The sequence below is a fragment of the Esox lucius genome, chromosome 13, assembly GCF_011004845.1.
Source record: "Esox lucius isolate fEsoLuc1 chromosome 13, fEsoLuc1.pri, whole genome shotgun sequence".
Taxonomy (NCBI): Eukaryota; Metazoa; Chordata; class Actinopteri; order Esociformes; family Esocidae; genus Esox; species Esox lucius.
Window position 1 is genome coordinate 19,382,067 of NC_047581.1, and position 21,645 is coordinate 19,403,711.

General features: G+C 40.4%; 1 protein-coding gene across 1 annotated transcript in view; it reads left to right on the plus strand.

The window, feature by feature from the left end:
- Positions 1-21,645, plus strand: part of kntc1 (kinetochore associated 1) — a 35,399-nt gene that overhangs the window by 4,989 nt on the left and 8,765 nt on the right. The window contains exons 2-42 of the mRNA XM_029124870.2: positions 4,146-4,289; positions 6,355-6,475; positions 6,571-6,686; positions 6,811-6,889; positions 6,989-7,066; positions 7,200-7,234; positions 7,329-7,439; positions 7,665-7,752; positions 9,082-9,134; positions 9,230-9,342; positions 9,444-9,498; positions 9,657-9,755; positions 9,903-9,946; positions 10,091-10,153; positions 10,252-10,327; positions 11,967-12,092; positions 12,312-12,475; positions 13,213-13,324; positions 13,955-14,098; positions 14,217-14,273; positions 14,365-14,436; positions 14,621-14,740; positions 14,857-15,000; positions 15,160-15,255; positions 15,602-15,705; positions 15,834-15,936; positions 16,386-16,520; positions 16,828-16,947; positions 17,226-17,298; positions 17,418-17,485; positions 17,601-17,902; positions 18,100-18,272; positions 18,392-18,492; positions 18,607-18,751; positions 18,920-18,976; positions 19,084-19,247; positions 19,475-19,579; positions 19,840-19,968; positions 20,064-20,180; positions 20,403-20,512; positions 21,416-21,632. Of these exons, the coding sequence (XP_028980703.2) occupies positions 4,164-4,289; positions 6,355-6,475; positions 6,571-6,686; positions 6,811-6,889; positions 6,989-7,066; positions 7,200-7,234; positions 7,329-7,439; positions 7,665-7,752; positions 9,082-9,134; positions 9,230-9,342; positions 9,444-9,498; positions 9,657-9,755; positions 9,903-9,946; positions 10,091-10,153; positions 10,252-10,327; positions 11,967-12,092; positions 12,312-12,475; positions 13,213-13,324; positions 13,955-14,098; positions 14,217-14,273; positions 14,365-14,436; positions 14,621-14,740; positions 14,857-15,000; positions 15,160-15,255; positions 15,602-15,705; positions 15,834-15,936; positions 16,386-16,520; positions 16,828-16,947; positions 17,226-17,298; positions 17,418-17,485; positions 17,601-17,902; positions 18,100-18,272; positions 18,392-18,492; positions 18,607-18,751; positions 18,920-18,976; positions 19,084-19,247; positions 19,475-19,579; positions 19,840-19,968; positions 20,064-20,180; positions 20,403-20,512; positions 21,416-21,632 (4,515 nt within the window). The 5' untranslated portion in view covers positions 4,146-4,163. The remainder of the gene's footprint in view (positions 1-4,145; positions 4,290-6,354; positions 6,476-6,570; positions 6,687-6,810; positions 6,890-6,988; positions 7,067-7,199; positions 7,235-7,328; positions 7,440-7,664; positions 7,753-9,081; positions 9,135-9,229; positions 9,343-9,443; positions 9,499-9,656; positions 9,756-9,902; positions 9,947-10,090; positions 10,154-10,251; positions 10,328-11,966; positions 12,093-12,311; positions 12,476-13,212; positions 13,325-13,954; positions 14,099-14,216; positions 14,274-14,364; positions 14,437-14,620; positions 14,741-14,856; positions 15,001-15,159; positions 15,256-15,601; positions 15,706-15,833; positions 15,937-16,385; positions 16,521-16,827; positions 16,948-17,225; positions 17,299-17,417; positions 17,486-17,600; positions 17,903-18,099; positions 18,273-18,391; positions 18,493-18,606; positions 18,752-18,919; positions 18,977-19,083; positions 19,248-19,474; positions 19,580-19,839; positions 19,969-20,063; positions 20,181-20,402; positions 20,513-21,415; positions 21,633-21,645) is intronic.

The window sequence follows — 21,645 nt, forward strand, 5'->3', positions numbered from 1 at the left end:
TTCCTGATACCAATTGTTCTGAATTAAAACTCAAGTACAGTTAAGCTCTATGACACCTGCTAGTAAAAAATAAAGTATAATCAACAAATGTTATGTGTATAGTGTAACAAGTCATTTAAACTGAAAAAAAAACACTTGGTAAATCCAAAGACATGTAGTGCACTTCACATGATCAAAAAGTGAGTGAGGTCGGATGATGGGCAACGCAGGGGTCGACAACAATTTAACAAATGCACGTGGTAACATCTTTTTGGCTTCGATGGTACTTCATAGTTTAAAGGAGCAATGGAACTAAATGGTATACCATTGCAAACTCCGCCAGCCTGCAAAATGGGGCATTGCAAAATGAAATTGACTGCTGACAGCTAACTGGTGACAGCTCTGCAGTGGCACAGCATGTACTGTGGATATAAAAAGTCTACACACCCCTGTTAAAATGCCAGGTTTTTGTGATGTAAGAGAATGAGACAGATATCATGTCATTTTCCTCTTTTAATGTGACCTATAATGTGAACAATTCAATTGAAAAACAAACTGAAATATTCAAGGGGGAAAATGAAAAATAAAAATAACCTGGTTGCATAAGTGCACACCCCCTTATAACTGGGGATGTGGCTGTGTTCAGAATAATCAATCACATTAAAACTCATGTTAAATAGAAGTAATTACACACCTGCCATCATTTAAAGTGACTCTGATTAATCACAAAATTCAGCTGTTGTAGTAGGATTTTCCAGACATTTTCTTGGTTGCATCTCAGAGCAAAAGCCATGGTCCGCAGAGAGCTTCCAAAGAGAGACATTACCAAGAACTGGACATCCCTCCAAAATGTATGAAAAGACAAGAAGAAAACTGGTCAGGGAGGCTTCCAAGAGGCCTACAGCAACATTAAAGGAACTGCAGGAATTTCTGGCAAGTACTGGCTGTGTGCTACATGTGACAACAATCTCCTGTATTCTTCATATCAATGCGCTATGGGGAGGGTGGCAAGATGGAAGCCTTTTCTAACAAACAAAAACATCCAAGCCCGGCTGAAGTTTGCAAAAACAAACATCAAGTCCTCCAAAACCATGTGGCAAAATGTGTAATGGTCTGATGAAACCAAGGTTGAACTTTTTGGCCATAATTCCAAGAGGTATATTTGGTGCAGAAACCACTGCACATCACCCAAAGAACACCATATCCATAGTAAAGCAAAGTAAAGCTTAGTAGTGGCAGCATCATGCTTTGGGGCTGTTTTTCTTCAGCTGGAACTGGGACCTTATTCCGGGTGGAGGGAATTATGAACAGTTTCAAATACCAGGCAATTTTGGCACAAAATCTTCAGGTGTCCGTTTAGAAAGCTGAAGGTGAAGAGGAAGTTCACCTTTTCAGCACGACAACTACCCAAAGCACACATCCAAATCCACAAAAGCATGGCTTCACCAGAAAAAGATTAGAAGATTAGAATGGCCCAGCAAGAGCCCAGACCTGAATCCAATTGAACATCTGTGAAGAGGGCTGTGCACAGGAGATGTCCTCGCAATCTGACAGATTTTAGCGCTTTTGCAAAGAAGAATGGGCAAATATTGCCACGTCAAGATCTGCCATGCTAATAGACTCCTACCCAAAAAGACTGAGTGCTGTAATAAAATCAAAAGGTGCTTCAACAAAGTATTAGTTTAAGGGTGTGTACACTTATGCCACCTGGTTATTTATTTTTTCCCCCTCAAAGATGTTTGTTTTTCAATTGAATTGTTCACATTTCTAGGTCACATTAAAGGTGGAAAAAGTTCTGACATGATTTATCTTTCTCATTCTTTCATATCACAAGAACCTGACATTTTAACCGGGGTGTGTTGACTTTATATCCACTGTATGCATAAAGCTAACTGCCCATTTGTAGTAGCTATGCATTTATGGTCTTGTTCGAGGACGTTTTTTTTTAAAGATCACAAAGTTCTTAAAATAATGAAATGTTAATAAAGTTTTATTATTAACACATGGCTAGCAAAATAACCCTCAACATCATTTGTCTCATTGCTTTTTGACTGTAATGTCAAAGTTTTTTTCATTTCTGACCATAATTTGGGTTCATACAAGCAAACCTGTACATGCATACTAATATGCATGTACAAGCCAACGCATGTCCAGGCCTGTCTGAAGTTTGACAATGACCATCTGGATGATCCAGAGGAGAAATGGAAGAAGGTCATGTGGTCTGATGAGACAAAAATAGAGCTTTTTGGTCTAAACTCCATTCGCCGTGTTTGGAGGAAGAAGGATGAGTACAACCCCAAGAACACCATCCCAACCGTGAAGCATGGAGGTGGAAACATCATTCTTTGGGGATGCTTTTCTGCGAAGGGGACAGGACAACTGCACCGTATTGAGGGGAGGATGAATAGGGCCATGTATCTTGAGATCTTGGCCAACAACCTCCTTCCCTCAGTAAGAGCATTGAAGATGGGTCGTGGCTGGGTCTTCCAGCATGACAACGACCCGAAACACACAGCTAGGGCAACTAAGGAGTGGCTCCGTAAGAAGCATCTCAAGGTCCTGGAGTGGCCTAGCCAGTCTCCAGACCTGAACCCAATAGAAAATCTTTGGAGGGAGCTGAAAGTCCATATTGCCCAGCGACCTGACCATAATTTGAAACCTGAAGGATCTGAAGAAGGTTTGTATGGAGGAGTGGACCAAAATCCCTGCTGCAGTGTGTGCAAACCTGGTCAAGAACTACAGGAAATATATGATCTATGTAATTGCAAACAAAGGTTTCTGTACCACATGTTAAGTTCTGCTTTTCTGATGTATCAAGTCTTATGTCATGCAATAAAATACAAATTAATTACTTAAAAATCATGAAAATGGGATTTTCTGGATTTTTGTTTTAGATTCCGTCAATCACCGTTGAGGAGTATTTATGATAAACATTACAGACTTCTACATGCTTTGTAAGTGGGAAAACCTGCAAAATCAGCAGGTTATCAAATACTTGTTCTCCCCACTGTATATTACCCCAAAAAGAATGGATGCGTACCAGAAATAGTCACAAAATAAAGGTAAACAGTTTTATTTTAGGCTTACTATAACGTTGCTACTGAAGTTTTTGTCTAAGTCAATCACATGATCTAAATCTGTATGTCTTTCACTTGCTGAAGACTGAAGATAAAAATTGCCCATACAGGAACTGAAGATGGCTGCAGTTAAGTTTGGCAGAGCATCACCAACCTAGCAGACAGTGATGTCAGTGGGTCGTAGACTTAAGTAAAATTAGTTAACTTTAAAACTGACTGCCTTAAAATCACAGCAACTTATTGTATTTCTGTTGTTACAATGTACAGTAGCTGGGGTAGACCTTTTACTTTTTTTCAGCTATTATACCAGAAAGAACAATGAACTCTCCCGATGAAATTCCTTTGAATTCTCTAACCTGCATTATTACTTAGATTTAAAAAATGATGTCAATGTAATTCTAGACAATACTAATAAAGAAATATAGCTAATTGTATAGCTATGGGAGTGTTAGTTCTCAGTAGTGCATTACATTGTTACAGTTGATTTGGTACAGTACACATCATTGCTGTCTGTATCAGAAAGTAGTTTGGCTGTCTTTGAATTCACATCGATTCATGCATTTGACACCTTTTGTTTTCAAAGCTTTTCTGCATAAATTACCACCAGACACATTACTTCTCTGCTGATATACGGAAATACAAACTACTAAACCGGGTCTCAGGGTTGGTTAAATCTTGATTGAAGATTAAAATTTTTCGGCTTTTAGTTATTCAGCTCCTCACATTTGGAAAAAATTCCAAGATAATTTGAAACTGAATGAATTGGTTCCTCTTGGTTAATTCAAACGGATAAGAATATTTCTATAAAGTATGTGTTTGTCTTATGAATTTCTGAGGGTTTTGTTGTTGTTGTTATTGTTATTATTATTATTATTATTATTATTTATAATTTGTATTAGTGTTCATCTTTTATTATTTTGAATTTATTTTACATATAATAAAGGATGAGGTGTGTTCACCATACTTTCTATATGGTCTCAGCATGACGTCCCCTGCTAAAATAAAAGTTAAATAATAAAGTACATTTTTTAAAGCTAACTGTTACAATGCCGGCTAGATAACACATTTGTGCCATGATTTTCATCTCAGTAGGTGGACTGAATAACAATGTGGAACGACGTTGAGCTTCTAATCAATGAGGACACGAACACGGGTCACTTTTGCAGTGTCCGAGAGGAGAGTAGTGGTTTGTACCAAGTGGATACCTTGGTAAAGATTGCCTCACCTGAAAAGGTAAGAACCAAGTTAACATGACTCTAATCACACAGGATTAGTATCCGACTGTATACATCACCACAAGCTAGATAAAGCTGAAGTTGAATCAGGAGGTAGTGGATTATTATGATGGGTTCTCCTCTAAAACGTTTGTTTAGAATTCCCTCTTTGGTCAGCTATGAAATTGTTACCATGCCAATGCATTTGTTCTCACAAACGTATTGGGTTTTGCAGACCAACTGTTGTAATTACTGCCGTTACACACCTTAGGTATGTACTTCAAAACAATTATATCAATTATTTCTCATGGTACTGTGCAGCAGGGTCAGCCAGCTTAATAATTATCCAGAGTGCTGAAAGTGGATATGGCACATCCATATGTGGTGATTCTTTTTAATTAATTTTTACTTTTGATCTTATAGTGCAACCCTGTTTCCAAAAAAGTTTGGACGCTTTGTAAAATGTAAATAAAGAGAATGCAGTGATCTGCAAATTATTTGAACCCTATATTCAATATAAAATGGTACAAAGACAACCTATCAAATGTTGAAACTGGGATGCCAGCAACACATTGCCAGCAACACAATAAAAAAAAGTTGGGACAGAGGCAACAAAAAACTGGAAAAGTTGTGTAATGCTAAAAAAAACTAAACCTGGTGGAATATCACACAACTAATTACGTCAACTGGCAACAGGTCAGTAACATGGTTGGGTATTAAAAGATCATTCCAGAGAGGATGGGTCTGTCAGGAGGGAGAATGGGGAGGGGTTCACCACCCTGTGAAGGCTGCATGGACAAATAATTTAAGAATATGGTTTCTCAACATAAAATAAAGAGTTTGGAGATATCATCATCATCATCATCATCATCATCATCATCATCATCATCATCCGAAAGCCAATACTGGATGGCCGTGATCTTCGGGACCCAAAGGTGGCACTGCATTAAAAATACCGGTAGACTATTCTGTAGTGGACCATCACTGCATGGGCCCAGGAACACTTCCGAAAACCATTGTCTGTGAACACCGTATGTTGCTACCATGCAAATAAGAAACCATATAAAATAAAGATCCAGGAACGCTGTCGCCTTCTCTGGGCCCAAGCTCATTTAAAATGGACTGCGGTGAAGTGGAAAACTGTCCTGTGGTCTGACAAATCAAAATGTGATTTGTTTATTTTTTGGTGTGGACCATGGACGCTGCGCCCTCTGGACTAAAGAGGGGATGGACCATCCGGCTTGTTATCAGTGCGCGGTTCAAAAGCCAGCATCCGTGATGGCATGGCTGACGTGCTGAACAATATATACAGGTTTTGGAACACTGGGGCTCAGTGGTGGAAGATGCTGGTTACAGTAAATGGACAGATAGTAGGATTCAGTCATGAAAGACTACATGAGCTAGAGAGAGAGAGTTAGAAGGAAGACTGTAACCAGGGAAAGACTGTCCTGTTTTCAGTCTTGCCTCCATACAACAGAGAAACAAAACAGTTGTGTTAAGCTTATTCCAGAGGCTTATTCCAAAGACAGTAACTGTTCACAAATTTGTGGTTTGTGACTACTACGACTTATAATGGCATAACTATAATGGCAATAGGGTCATTTTAATAAATCTTCATGAAATAAAATATGTTTTATATGTTTTATATTTACACAAATGTGCACCTTTGAACTTGCGGGTCCCATTACATGGAAAAACTGATTCAGTGTTCCCATTTCTGACAGGCTCATGAAAGCTAATCATAGTATGTCAAAGCTCCAAATATTTATTGTCCAAACAAATCACTCAATATTTATCCAATGTTTTTTTTAACCAATCAAATTGCACATAGTGTGTTGTGGAATGTTTGGTGGTTGTACTGAAAAAATAAATAAATAGTAGTACTGCAGCTGTGCAATCATGAGTACAGGTAAGCATTTTTTTTTTTATTGTCAGTATGGCATGATGGTGATGGTTGCTAGAAAGAGAAGGTTGATGGTGAACGGAGTATTACCACTTCCAGCTTCATTCATAATAAACTAACTAGTTAAAAAGGTGGTGTTTTCTCTTCAGTGCAAGTTGTTCACATTATTGTTTTTATGCAGGTCCTGTCAAATCCACAGCTTTATGCCTCCAGCAATTCAAACTGCAGCATTGTTGTTGCTGATACAACAGTAATCCTCTTTGACCTCAGCTATCAGACTATCTTGCTACATCTCGACTTTGGTTAGTATCTCTTATGCTTTCAGTGAAGAGGTTGTCTCATGTTGTGTTGCATTTTGGTGAAGGATTTGTGTTTACAAAAAAATTTTTTGTTTCAGACTCTAATGTGGATGCTGTGGATGTTTGTCTGGATGACCAATTTTTGGTGGTCTGTGAGAGGAATGGAAATCTCCATCTTATCTATCTGCCAAAAAAAAAGACAATTCTCACTAGAGTAAGAGATGCAGCTGATCTCATCCTTCATTATGTTTTCGTTATTTAATGTGTAAATATCATTATGTAAAATACATTCTACTTTTCCTATTTTTTGTTTTTTATTTTCCGTTTTATCCTGCTAGGCAATGTTGGAGAAAGCCCCCTTGGGAAATAAGAAAACATATCAACATATTATCCTACAACAGGATAAGACATCAGTAGGTGAGTTGTTGATAGTTTCTCATATCTTGGGAGTCAAGTTATACAGTATTTCTAAATGGTATTTTGAGGTAATGAGTTAAATTTGATCCTTTTTTCCAGGGATGTACCATCTGTTACTACTCACTCAGGATGGATTTTTTCACATCACAAACCTTGCTCTGGAGAAGATTCAAACAGGTATTGCACCAGTTAAATTGGGCTTCCAGATTTTATTTTGCAATTATATTATTATTAATATTATTATTATTAATGCAGTATTATTTTATCATATTATTTGAAATGTAAATTTTTTTTCTTTCAAATTATTTAGCCATCGAAAAAATGGACATTCAGGCTTTGAAAGAGGTGTGTTGGCGATGTCTTTTGTAATGTTATAATAATTAATCAAAATACATGGAGTTGTAATAAGCAACCCAAATATTTATTTTTAATTCTCCAGCTCCAGTCTGTCATTATAACAGACTTCTACTCCACCAAGGACATCCATGGAGGGGGATGCAACACAGCAATTATGTGCACCCTTGGAAATGATATCAGTTTCATGATTGGGGTATTGTTTTGTTCATCAAAAAGTTTGGAATTCCTATACCCTTTGAAGCAAAGCAAAAGAAAGGAAGTGATCATTGGACTTATATTCGATGGTCAACTGGGCACAGAGCATGTTTTCAACTTTAACCTTGCAACTGTATATCTTCTCTCAAATTACGTGGTAATGATATAATTCATGATAACATTTTCTTGTCCTTTAAAAAAATAAAAATATATTTCTTTATAGGCGGATGGGGAAGCTGTTATAACAAATTGGAGGTTGGATCATTCCGCCATGCCTCTCTGTCAGTCCCTGGACTCCAGCCTAATATCAGGTAGCGTTGATAGCATTTTGTTTTGTGTGTTAAAGCTACACTTTTCTAATTGAATCTGTTGGTGCCACGGCCTGCATCTTTTCTGACTATAAGAGGAAAAATGTATTTAGGGGTTGATGGCGAAAATGAAAATACGCTTCTAGACTAATAGGACCACTCTCTGATATTCACCACTCAGGATAGCGGTTGGATGAAATAAACATGAACATTTTGTCTTATAAACATATAGTAAATATGCTACAGAGGATGTTAGGTTACTTTTTTTCCTTTAAATATCTACCTAAAGAAATACTGTTCTCCAGTTAATAATTGAATAGGCTACCCTCATCATACTTTATGTGGGTACTAAGTATTAAGTATTTATTTTACTGCTTTGAAGCATTTCTTAACGGACAACAAATATAGGAAAATGCATATATAATATATATATATTTTGTTGCTTCATTGCCTCTTCGAACAACTGTGGTCATTCAAGCCAATCCAATGGCTACTTGGTTGAAATGTGTAAAACTGTCTGGAGAGAAATAATCGCTTCACAATCAAGTTTGAATGTGTTTTCCATGCTTGTCATGGATCTCTCTAAGTAGTCAATTTAATCCTGACTCCTGGGTTTTTTTGGGGAGCTAAATACAGATACCTCTAAAGTCTGAATGCCAAATGTGACAAAACTGGTAAAATGAACATGAACTGAATTTGTAGCTTGAGGAGATAATTTGCATTGGGAGAATTTAATGAGAGAAACATTTTAATAAGTGAGGAAAATTGATCTACATAGGTCGGTAGCAACATGTTTTGATCCAGTCTAGAAATCACAGAAATTTTGAAGGAGTAAACTATATAAACATTTCTTTGTTGGTATAGACTTTAAGCTGTAAATAAAAATGTTTAAATGCTGTGCAAAAATCGGCCATTCCAGAAAATCCCAGCAAAATATTCCTGCTAATTCGCATAAAACATGCGCATTTGTCAAATTTGTAAAGTCTGTTATTGAATAAAAATCTATGTTTTTTTTTCTTATTTGTGTAATTCTACTTACTTAAATTTTTTTGCAAGGATTTGTATTGAATATTAGGAATCAGAGGGATGGGTATGGAAACCCGGATGCCCGTTTAGAAACAGTATATGTGCATGAGCCAGGAATGTTACCACTTGACCATGGCTCAGTACAAAAACATAAATCTTTCAAAACAAAACATTTGGTGGCTAACTGACAGTTAGCATGACACACTTGAAGACATGTGTTGGTGACACTGTATAAACATTGACAATAGTTGAGCCGTAGCAGCATTTTGAAATGTTTGTGTTTTAATGTATTTTTTGGTATTGTAGGGGTGAGAAAAATCCTGGTGGTGGACAACCTCATGTATGTTCTTAGTGCCGAGGTGAGTTCATCTGTATTGATTTGTCAGGTTTTATAAAAGTAATTTGAGTTTGGAAGTTACTCTTAAATCCTTGTGCACCTTTGGCTTGGTCTAAGAATGTTTTGAGTCTCTGGGACCTGCATTTCCTGGTGATGGTGTACTGCTGGCCTGACCTCTTCATCCATGACTTCCTCCTAATAACCGAGTGTGAATCTGCTTCTATGGCCACGTACGTGTTTCCTTAATATATTATTGTTTACTATTTCAATGAAGGTATTGTATATGCAATTCTTGTGACGTAACAATTTTGGGAACAAAACCTCTCAACAGGCAAGAAAAGGCCAGCTCAAAGATCATTACATTGACCATGCAAGATAAAAGCCAGGTAACTACAGTCTATCTCAATGGGTCCTAGACCGCTATCTGTTCGTAGTAGTCCCATCTTGTACATAGGTTTGTGCTCCTCTGGTTAAAGTAGTTATTTTCAGAATCATCTGATTTCCTCTGTTAGTTGACAGCAATGTCCTGTTTTGTTAAACTCAGACGAGGAACCTGCAGGTACGCTCGCTGCCCTCCATGACTGTCCTCTATTCTGTCGCGGTGTCTTCCGTATCCTGCCTGGTCCAGACCAGAATAAGCATGGTAAGCTATGAAGTTAGGATTCACTCTCATTCCATCAGATATCCCCTCCAAGTAGAAAAAGGGTATTGGAATGTTAGGCAACTTTAGGTGAGGGAATAATGCTGGTGCCCAGTTATCAAATCTGACCTATCGTAAATTGTTTTTCAGGACACTATATATTTACTGGAGGGAATTCATGAGAATTCAGAAAGGTAGGAGGTGTTTGACTGTTTTGTAATACTAGTGCTTCTATGAGTAAATAATAAAGGATATTCTACAAATGACTTTGAACTAAAGGTCATTGACATTGTGATGTGTAAATGCAAGTCATGTTTCTTTTTCTTGGTTATGAATAGCTCTGCGGGGCCTATAACGTCTGTTGTCATGAGATGCTTCACAGAGGCTCTGCCGGAGAACAGGTGAAGTAGTGTGTTGGCACTTTTCTTCGGCAAGTTACTGTAAACACACCATCTTGTATAATGTCAATATTTGTAAACATACATTTTGTGTTCCACAGACTCAGTAGACTTCTCTACAAGCACAAATTTGAGGAGGCAGAAAAGTTTGCCATAACATTTGAGCTTGATGTTGAGGTTGGTGTGATTTCTTTTCTGGGGGAGAAATATTATTCTTAATGAAACTAACTGGATGACAATCTAATAAAACAATATGAGCTTTAGAATGTTCTCTACCTTCCATTAATGGGGATAAATATGGACAAGAACATATAAAAAGCTCAGTAGTTTAAACATTATCATATAAAAAACGTGAAAATTGGAACAGAATTTTTAGATTAATCTGTTTACCAGTTCCTATGTTCCTAATAATAACAGTGATTCTGTACAAAACCTGAACACAAAATGTAATCTATAGAATGGTACTGATGAAGAAGGATTGTTGACATACTGTCTCTGCTAGACACTTGTCTCTGATATCTTACAGTTTTAGTCATCCAGATTCATACTTATTTATAATTATCTAATTTTCCATTCCAGATAAATAAATAATATTTTTTCACACGGCTTGAGAAAGTGAGCAAGCCCATAAAAAAAAAAACATTGAAATTGCTATATAACCAGATCATTTGTCAGGGTAATTTTCCTGTATGTGGACTGATGTTTCCTTCTCCATGGTTTTAAAACCTAATCCATTTGGGTTTTTTGTCTTGAAAGTCAACTGTTGTGTACACCATGCATGTCAACTTGCCATCCATCCATTTGATCTGGTTACCACATGGTACAGTGCCTTTGGATAATATACAGACCCCTTCACTTTCTCCACATTTTATTTTATAATCTTAATTAATAATTGATGGCAAATTTTTTTTTGCCATCAGTCTACTCAAAATGCCTCATAATGAGAGAGCACAAACATTTGTACAAAATTATTGTAAGTGGAAAAACTGAAATATCTAATGTACATAAATATTAAGACCCTTTTCCATGAGCTCATGCATTTTTTTTTTTTGAAAAATGCTAAATCATTGAAAGTTCCCACACTGGCAGTGGGACCCATCATTGTGAAATGGAACCTTGTTGGCTTAGGGCATTCGAACCAGTGACATTTAGGTACCGGCAACCTGGTTTAACCAATAGCTACTGCCCTTTTTTGATAAATAAAAATAACTCCTATACGTAAAGACAAACGGTTAAGCTTCAAATTATGCCAGTTCTCTCTTTGTAGCACCTTCAGATTAAACATAAAGCGATCTTAAAGGAGGCTTGGTTAAGGTGTAAAAAATATGCCAACTTTAATATATTATTTCTCAATGATGCTTTTATGTTAAGGCTGGTACTAGAGGTTCCTCTGGCTCATTCCGAGTAATACCTTGTTTAACTATTATGCTCACAACTCTTGTTCTTCAGGAAGACCTGAAGTTGAAAGCCACTCTGCCCATAAAAACAGTTTAAACAATTGTTGAATGACCATTTCACAGTGAATTGTGTGAGCTATTCTTAATGTTTGTTTTAAATATGTATTTTGTATGTTTTTGTCTATTTTTGTAATCGAGATCACCACCAACTGAGATCTCGGTCTCAGTTTTCCCTGTATAAAATTATTTTTTTAAATATTTTTTAAATGACCATTCTATGGATTACATTTTATAAACGTCCCCCAAATGATATTCTTTTTTGTAATGCTAAAGATTTCAAGCGGGATGTTTGCTGTGGCAAGTCTCATTCATGAAAATGCATGAACCTGACTGACCCCTGAACTCTCTTTCCCATTAAGCTCGTCTATAAGGTGAAGCTGGACTTTGTGCTTGAGCAGCTGGCTTCAGTGTCTGTGGGAGGCAATGGGCAGGATATATGTTCTGACCTAGTGGTAGAGGCAAAAACAAACCTGTTGAAGATAATGGTGAGTTTTATCATGGATTTTGTGAAAGCATGATCAGTCTGCCAGGCGTATTTCCTTAATCAATATTCTGAACTCTTCAAAAATGGGTGTGTTATAATTCTCATGCTCTGAACTAGTGTGGGGAGGCGTTCATTATTGGATGGCGAACAAAACGTGTCTCTCTAAGGTTGAGAATGAATAAGTGTATGGTGCTCATTGACTGGTATGTTTGTGTGTCAGGATGATCAGTATGTGGTGGAGTACTGCCTCAAGGCTCCTTGGCCGACGTTCGACACAGCAGAGAAGATGCTTAACCACGCAGCCTCTCGCTGCCCATCCCAAATCCAGGAGGCCCTGTCCAGGCTTGCCACCTTCTGCTGTGTCCACAGTCTGGAGAAGTTCAAGTATGTTCAGCTTGACAACATTTTATACTTTGCTTGCTAAATATGTGGAGTATTGGAACTGTTGTTGAATTTCCCTTACTTTGACTGGAAAGTACTATCATCCTATTATCAACATAATCTCCAGTCATTCAACATCATCCAACATCATCCAAGTCCCTTCCATCTGGGGTGGAATATCTGCTCTCTCTTCGTTAATTATACCCACATTTCCCACATCATTGTAGCGCTCCAAACTTTTCAGGGTACTCAAATGTTTGTTGCAAGACAGTTAGCCTCTAGCCCGTTTTGTGTATTCTGGATGACTTCATGACCAATTTAACCATCCTTTGGTGAGTGAATTACTGCCCTAATAGGAGCCTGACAGGTGCTGCTTCCTCACCAAAATGTGTGTTTATCAGTTAACTTTAATTTCTTTAGGACGTCACTTTGGATAATTGCTTATTGAAATGAGTTAAATGTAAATTTGAAAAGTGTTTTTAATGTATTTTATCTATAATTGCAAATGTAGCTAGCTGCAGATTAGCTGTCATTATGGTTAAAGTTATTCTACAGTATGCTAGCACATTTCATATGCTGAGAAATGGGCAGAGTTGCTTGCAGTGTCTCCCAAGCCTCTTTGTGGACATTAATATTCCTTATGCATCCACTGGCCATTTTCTATTAATCAGACTACAATAATACACTAGGCAGCTGCCCTTTCAACCTTCTGTTTGCCACAACTTGTTGTTCCCCTCCAGTGGGATCGCCTGGATTGAGTTTCTGAACAGCAGCGACTACATTGGAGATGTGCTGTCCCACTTGAAAGAGGGTGACCTGAAGGGGGCCCAGCACCTGTGGCTTAGACACGAGGTAATAGAAATGATGACAGTCAACTGTGTCACCCTAACATATCTGGTAAACCTTTTTACATGTTGCACACACTAACTGTAGCCAGTGTATTAGGTACTTAGTTTGGACCCCTGAGCCTCCAGAACAGCCTGAATTCTTTAGGGCTGTAAGTTCTTGAGATCCACAGTGATGCTGATGTTCGGTGTTAACGTGATGCAGTCATGTTGTTAAGCCAATGGGAACTTAATGCTGCAAAAAGCTTGTTGCAGACGCCCATCTGTGGGGTCGGTCATTGAGGCCTACCTGTCATTGTTGCCCTTTAGCCTCTCTGTTTAACCCCCAAATGTTTGCTGACTGAATGTTTTTTTGTCTGGTACAAGATGCGCTGTACACCCGGCGTGAAAAGATCGGGAGGGCCGATGTTCCTATTCTAATATTCAGGTCGAACAATAAGGGAATGCCTCAATGTCTGTCTGCCTTTGTACTGCGTGTTACGGCTATGTGATTCACTGTCTGTAGGAACAATCCATTTTCATGATTGGGGTGGTGAACTTTATGAACTGCCCGCTGAGTGTATGTCTTTGACTGAAGCATGATTTGTATTCATTGTTGTTTCTGCAGTGTATGGATTTGTTGTTTCTAATCCTATAGGGAGAGATTGCAACCCAGTTTGATGATCAAGGTCTTCAAGATCTTCTCAACTCGATTCCAGAGGATCTTCCATCCCAGGATCTCTGTCTCTGGTTTAGGAGCATCATTGTTCCCTTTGTAAGGAGAGTGCTCCCCAGAGGACAGGTAAAGTGGAAACTCGCCATGTTCAGTTAGGGTTGAAAACGAATCATGTCTAAAAACATTTGAACAGGTTTTATTTCCAGTGTCTTGTCTAAGAGGACTTTTAATTACGTTTTGCTAGAAAATCCTTGCAAGGTGGTTGGAGCAAAGGGCCAGGATTCTGGAGTTAACAGAAAAGGTAAAGACTTGAGGCATATCTCTAAGTGCTTTATTGAGTAGGTGCTCACACATTTACAAGTGTCTTCTACCCCTCTATTCTCTCTGTGTAGGGTGACTGGCCCCAAAATGGACTGAACTTGGCAGAACTTGGGCTGCCCTCGATGTGGATGTGGATTCCTACTGTGAGCTAATTTTCATTTGATGGCGTCCCCCTCCTCCTGCCGTCCCCGCCCCCTTCGTCACCCTACATCCTATTCCCGCTCTGTGCTCTCAGTTCAGGCAAACTTTCATTCACGGATTTGTCTTTACAGTCGTGCATTAGGAGGAAGCAGCTTCTCATCCTCTAATTGTGGTTGTTGGTCTCAGGAGGACGACTGTGGTTCAGAGGAAGTCGAGCAGGTCCAGTCCCTGGTGTCTAACCTCCGCCAGCTGTTGGACCTCTATAACAAGTACCACTGCAGGCTCTCCCTGTCAGTCTTTGAGAAGGTGTGTGTCTGTGTAAAAACTGTCTAAGGATTTTCTGAATGTGACTTTTATTTAATGACATTTTTTCTGTATGGTACTGTACATGGCATTTCTCTCCGCCTTGTGGGTCTGTTTAGGCTAGCAGTCGCAGCGTAGCCTTCCTCATGCTGGATAAGGTCCCTGCGCCAGAGCTGATTGCTGCCACGGTGGAGAGCAGCATCAGGCCCTACAGTGTGGAGCACCAGCTACCCCTGGATGAGCTGCTGCTACAGTACATCAAGGTGCTCGTCTAGCAGACAACTTCAAGCATTTCACTTGGCTGCAAATGAAGTTTGCTAGATGCTAATGTTGTAAATGGTGTTCGCTCTCTAGATCGTTGACTGTCAGAAATCTGTGTCATTATGTGGGACGTTTCGTCCTCTCTCTCCCTCCCCATTTAGGATCTGCTGGAGCGCTGCAGCTCACAGACCACTACGTTGTTCACAGAGTGGGAGGCCAAAGCTGTGGCTTTGCTTGGCTGCATCGTAGACAGTGATGTGAGTTATACTATTATTAACCGGCTAGGTCAATCCCTGGATGTTGAAAAAAGATATTTGTTCAATTATTTTGGTAACCAGTTCATGATATCAAAATAAGGCACCTCTGGGGTTTGTGGTACATGGCAAATATAGCACACCTAAAAGATGTATCCAGGCACTTCAATTTGCCTAAGAACATAATTTAGCCGTGGTATATTGACCATATACCACCCTCTCTTGTGCGTTATTACTTGAATATACCAGGGCTTGGCCAGTTACATTGTAGGCGTATGTATACATTTGATCAACGTACTGTGGTTATAGTAAAGCTACACACTGTTTTTAACTGCCCTGTGCTGCGCAGCTTGTGGTGGACGCTGTGCTGGCCATCATGCAGAAGGCCATGGTGCCCTGGAGTGAGGTGGTGGAGAGGCTGGTCCAGCAGTACTTGGAGATGAAGGGACCAAAGTAAGACGCCTAGCGAGCTGATCCTCCTTTGGTAACAGTGAGGCCTGGTGCTTTACCCATTAAGTTAAGTGCTTGGATTATAATTGTGAACTGTTTGGGTTCATTATGTTCCACATCCCATCCCACAGGCAGGATCTTCTGAAGGAGAGCTACCGTCTGATGGAGATGAGGAAACTGCTCAGAGGTTATGGAATCCGCAACTTCAACCTCTCCAACAACACTCAAATCATGGTAGGACTTTCAGCGTGTGTTCTCATAGATTTTACTTGATTAGATTCCCTTAGCCCACAAGCTAGGTTTTCACTGAGTTAAAACGCAAACAGGTCCACATTGCTATTGCCTATGTATATTACGATTTAAGGCTTCCCAATCCACAAATTATGCCTATTCGTGGACTATAAAGTATTTTAAATTGAGATACTTGTGTGAAGTACTTTTTTCTTGTCATTTTATGAAGGGCTTCTTTGGTACACTTGCTATACCTTACACTGCATTTCACAATCCTTCTTAGAAAACAGGAGGTTCCAATTATATTGTTGCAGAGATATTTGATGACGTACAGCAATTGTTGCCTTGCAGGGCAGCTAATAGCTTATTCTCTGAATCCTTTTGGTCCGCTCTGTATATGCGTGTATATATTTCCATGTCGGCACTAATGAATGTTGATTCTGCTCCTGTAGACGCTGGTTAGGTACATCCTCAAGCAGGACCTCCCCACCTCCCTTGAGGACTCTTTGAAGCTGGCTGGGGCCTACAAACTGCCCACATCCCAGATACACACCTTGTACCTCATCCAGCTGATTAGCCAAAGCCAGGTAGACCAGTGGTTCCCCGCCTCTTTTGGCTACTGTACCACATACCAAATTTTGCCATACAATGAGTAATCCTGAAGTAGCATCTCTGGTGCATTATACCAGTAAGCCTATGGTCACGTAAGTCTTCTGAAGTACCCCCAGTGGAAAGGGTCTAGTAGGGGTCCTAGTACCCCTGGTTGGGAACCACTGAGTAGTGTGTTTGCCCAGTCGACATGGTAACTGTTGCTGTCTAATGGGAAGTCTTGTTTGTTCTGCATGTTGCAGGTGTGTGGGGATCGTAATGTGTGTTGCTTTCTCTTATTTGCAGAATGAGCAGTGTGTGACCCTCCTCAAAAACCTCCCCCCTGCAGAGGCGGAGCATGTGATCGAGAGGCTGGCTAACTGGGCACGACTGGAGCTGCAGGACAAAGACCACGTTTCTGAGGAGGTGAGCCTCTTTCAGGGGCATCTTGGGTATATTAGCCTTCAGCAGAGAGAAAACAATTACTGTTCAATTACTATTTTGCATTGGGTGACGTTCTGTACATGCATTTTCTCACTATGAGTATAATTTCAGCGTTAAGTCAAAAGGTGGTGTGCTATATGGCAATTATACAACAGGCTGTTCTTAGACAGGAGGGCCACATGGAGTTTGCCATGGTGTATTAGCCATAATACACAAAATCAAGCAAGGTTGCTTCTCTTTCCATGTCCCATTTCAAATAGCACAAGAAGCACCAGATGGTTATAGCTCAAGTTATGGTGGAGGCACTACTATTCCTTCAGAGGATCCAGAAAGGTAGGGGCAGCGCTCCTTCCTTCCAGACTTTGCAGGCATCTGCTAAGAAAGAAGTTGGCAACGTATAAGCATATTGCTTTTCAAGACTAATTGTTTGTGTGGTCATCTCTCACGGTCAGGAGACGCATTTAAAAGTGTTGATTGCGAGAACAATCTGATGATGTTCAAGGCGATTGCACACCTTCAGGTAATATTAAGTCAGAATGCGTTTGCAACTGAACATTTCACCTGTCTCACTGACTGCTTTGACAACTTTTGACAACAAAGGTTGTTTTAACAAACCTTGTATCCTCTTTTCACAGGAAGACTTTGACATCTTCCTCACTCCCAACAACTACGAGGACCCAACTGTGCGAAAGCAGATCCAGGAGCGCCACATCACCGCCTACGAGAACACCCGTCGACAAGGTCCCTCCCAGAGCACCCTCACAGCCACCCCCATGGTGGCCAACGACCCAGATGGCAAGACCAAGACCATCTCCACCGAGGCCGGGCTCCGCCGCTTAGCACGGCAGCTCCAGCGCACGGAACAGGAGCTATGGGCTGACCTAGCTCTGCGAGCCCTGGGGGTCGGGAAGGTGGACAAGGCCCTCAAGATACTCAGGTTAGCTGGAGGGGAACCCACAGTGCAGAGTTACTTACTTGTTTCTGAGGTAAAGAAAAGCAATGTCAGCGCTCCAAGGAAGGCTGGATCACTGTTTTGTGAAGCCGTGTCATTATTCTAACTGTCTTGTGAAGAGTTACTTCCCTGCTTTTCTCACTGTCCCTCTGTGTCTCTGTCTGTCGACCCGGTCCACACAGTGAGCTGTATGAGCATCATGGTACCACCAGTACTGGGAAGGTGCTGTTCAGTGCCGCCCAGAAGCTGTGCCAGATGCTGAAGGCAGATGTGCCCATGGTCCTCCCCGAGGGTGTGGACCTCCCAGCAGTCATCCACAATCTGGCCTGCCAGGCAATCACTGTCTGCCACTCAGGTTCCACACAGCTCTTATAGAAAGGCTTAATGTACAGTACTAACACGCTGAGCCTGGGGGGATTCCAGAGACTTCTGACTTGAGTATGGCCTCTCCGCTGTGGTTTTTCTGTTTGTCAGACCTACTCCTGGACTGTGTGGAGCTGTGTAAGAGCACGCGGGCAGCCATGGACGTCTACCACCAGTGTCAGCTGTCTGACAACTATGGCTTCATAGCAAAGGTGATGGCTACACTTCACCAAAAAGCCTCAATAACAAGTCCTATATTGAATTTTAATGAATAGATTTTGATGAGGTGTTGTTAAGGTAATCAGGCTTTAATGTCCTGTGTTCAGGATATGTCCCTGGCGGCTGAAAGGGACCCGTATTCCCACTGGAGCTTCCAGGATGTCTTCAACGAGGACTGCATCATCCTGGACCCTGTGTCAGTCCTGCCGGTCCAGTACGAGATCACCAACTGTCTGCTGCCTTTCTCCTCAGGTATCTACAGTAGCTCTGGAAACTAGGTGTTTAGGATCCTTTTAACAGTGTATCATGTGTGGTGTTATAGTCCTCAGAATGTACAGAAAATAAGATATTTGATGTTATCAGGACCGTTTTAAGCTGTTCTTTGACAAATGCAGTAACTCATGTTATTTCATGTTGTAGATAGAATACTTTATCCACTGGATTGTTCCTGTCTTTCTCACTGCTCTTTTGGGAAAGGTAGCGGCCACATTTTTATCTAATTAATAGACATTCTGTATGTACAGTGCACAGTTTTATGAATCCTTTCATCCGGTGATCCCCTAAACCTTCATGTCCACTTGCAGACGTGAACTTCCTCAAGTCTCTTCTGACGCCCCTGGCCTCCATGCTTCAGATGCTGCAGGAGTGCAGTCAGTTGGAATTGGCCCTCAGACTGCTGGTTGACTCCTTTGGCAGCTGTCTACAACACATCACCTCCAACATCATGGACGTCAAGCTGGGCGCTCAGGTATGACTACAGCCCCAGTTTTCTTCTGGTCTTCCAATTGTTCTGTTCAGATGTTTTATGTGTTTATGGAGGACAACGGACAAGGATCTGATCACTGTTTAGATTTGTGTTGATGTTTCATATCTCTGGAACTCTACACATCTCTTATTAGAACGTCTGTACAATAGACCACTAATCTACATTGTCAATATTTGCCTTTACATTACAATAATGTGATCCTTTTTCAGTTGCACGGCCTAGAGGCCCTGCTAAATTACAAGGCGTGCTTGACTGGTTTGAGGACAACAACTCTGTCCTCCATCAATTCTGTTGCAGTTGCCCTCCTCCACAAGGTGAGATTGCAGTCCTAGATACCATTGGAGGTTGTTTTTATTTTAGTAAGAAAATGAAATTGTATTTGGGTCATGCTGTCTGTATCAGTTACAATAGGCTAGTATGGGGCTCAGTATGGAGCTTCTGGGGTTGTTGGCCATGAAAAATAAGAGTGTGCGCAATGCATTCCCGGATGTGTATCACTCTGGATTAGAGAATCGACTAAATTTACTAAAATATGTATGTAACTAATGGCTGATATTTGGACTGTTTGCTGAAGGTGTTTAACTGGAGAGTGGTGGATTGTGACCTGGCTATTGGACTTTGCACTCTGCTTTCCAAAAACGAGGTGTTTAAGATACTGTGGAAGGTGATCGACAACACCTGGCAGAACTATAAAAAGATCTTGGTATGTTGGTAATTCATTCCACTTCGTTGACTAGATCATAATCAATTTCATTTAGTGTAGTTGTCATTGTTTTGATTTTGTGACATTGATTTCAGACTGTGGCTGTGGTGGGGGCCCATCTCTGTAGCTTGTACAATGAGGAAGAGGAGCAGAAGAAGTTTCTGTCCATCATCACTGATGCCGAGTGGGGGATCAAGCTGGGACAATTAGGGGTCTGTTGAAGATCTTCAATGCTCTATTTTAACATTTGCTCTCTGAGATATTATAGAAAATAAAAACAAATATATATTTTTACAGCCTTCCCAAATTTTGAAGGGAGTGTAAATCCAATTGAATGTAGCTGTATTATAGCTTAACCTTCTTATTAGGGTAATCTAAGATGCAACCCTTCCTGCTTTACAAGAGGATTTAAATAACCATGCGTCTCCCCTTAGATATCCATCCAGGCTGTGTTTCGTCAGGGACCAGAGATGAAGAGTAACCTCATCCCTGTCCTGGTGAAGAACAGGAACACCACCCCTGAGATTATCCTCCAGTACTGCAGGTGAGCTCTTATAGAAGGTTCCTGTAGTCTTTCCTGGTTGTGGTTTGCTTTGCTTCCCAGTTACTGTGGACATTTTGAGGTAGTTCGGTGGACCACGCCTTGGTGGCCTCAACGTTGTATTCAGCAACACACCTGAACTTTTCCTTCATTTATTTAGTGATAATGTTGTCCCTCTCTTCTAATCCGAAGTGCAAATCATACATTTTGTTGTGACAGGAAATTAATGTAGGGTTTATTTCAAACATTCTGTCGTAGTGTCAATAGTTCCTTACTCATGGTAATTAATTTGTGTCCCTCTTATGGGCACCTGATACCTATTTAACTGGAGCAAAAAATAAATGGATTTTGTTTTTAAAGGTGCAACATTATAAACCAATGAATTACCAGTTTTGCGTCTGATGTTACTGTGCACAATCCCAGACTGTCTACCTGTCTGCTGTACTGCACTATGCATCATTTTGGGAAAACTGAGTTAACCGATATCTTTCAGAGCCATACTTTGTTTCTTTGATAGATGCTGTGGTGTAGCTAGCACTAAACAAACTCATGTGGGAATCATTCTGACAGGCAGAGTAAAGGGATACACATCACTTAAGATGCACACACCTCACCTGTTTCAAATATATCAATAGCTGAAGCATGCTGGATATGAAGCGCCGATCCATATATATAGCCTAGAACAGAGATATGATAAAGCTTTTGGAAGAATGGCTAGTGTATAGAATTAACCCTTAAATATATTATTTAAACAACATCTATGTGTATTTTTCAAAAGGTTTGGCAGTCGACCTGATTTCTTCAAGGCGTACTGGTTAATTACCAATGGTCTAGTAGACAAAGTAGTGGCCTACTGTCGTTTGGTGTCGTTAAGCTGCATTTACTGTGTGTTCCTCCTGTTGGCAGCACATTCGGTCTGAACAGAGACGAAGTGATCAACCAGTATATCACCACCCTGCTGCTGCAGGAGGATGATGAGAGGCCGGCAGGAGACCCCTGTGAAGGCCGGGGAGAGGAGAAGCCTCTGGGTCATGAGGATGCCCTGGAGAGAGCCCTGCAGATCATTCCCCTCCTTCAGAGCACCAGCAACCTCACCATCAGCCTCAGTGCCGCCATACTCAAGGTCTGAGCACATT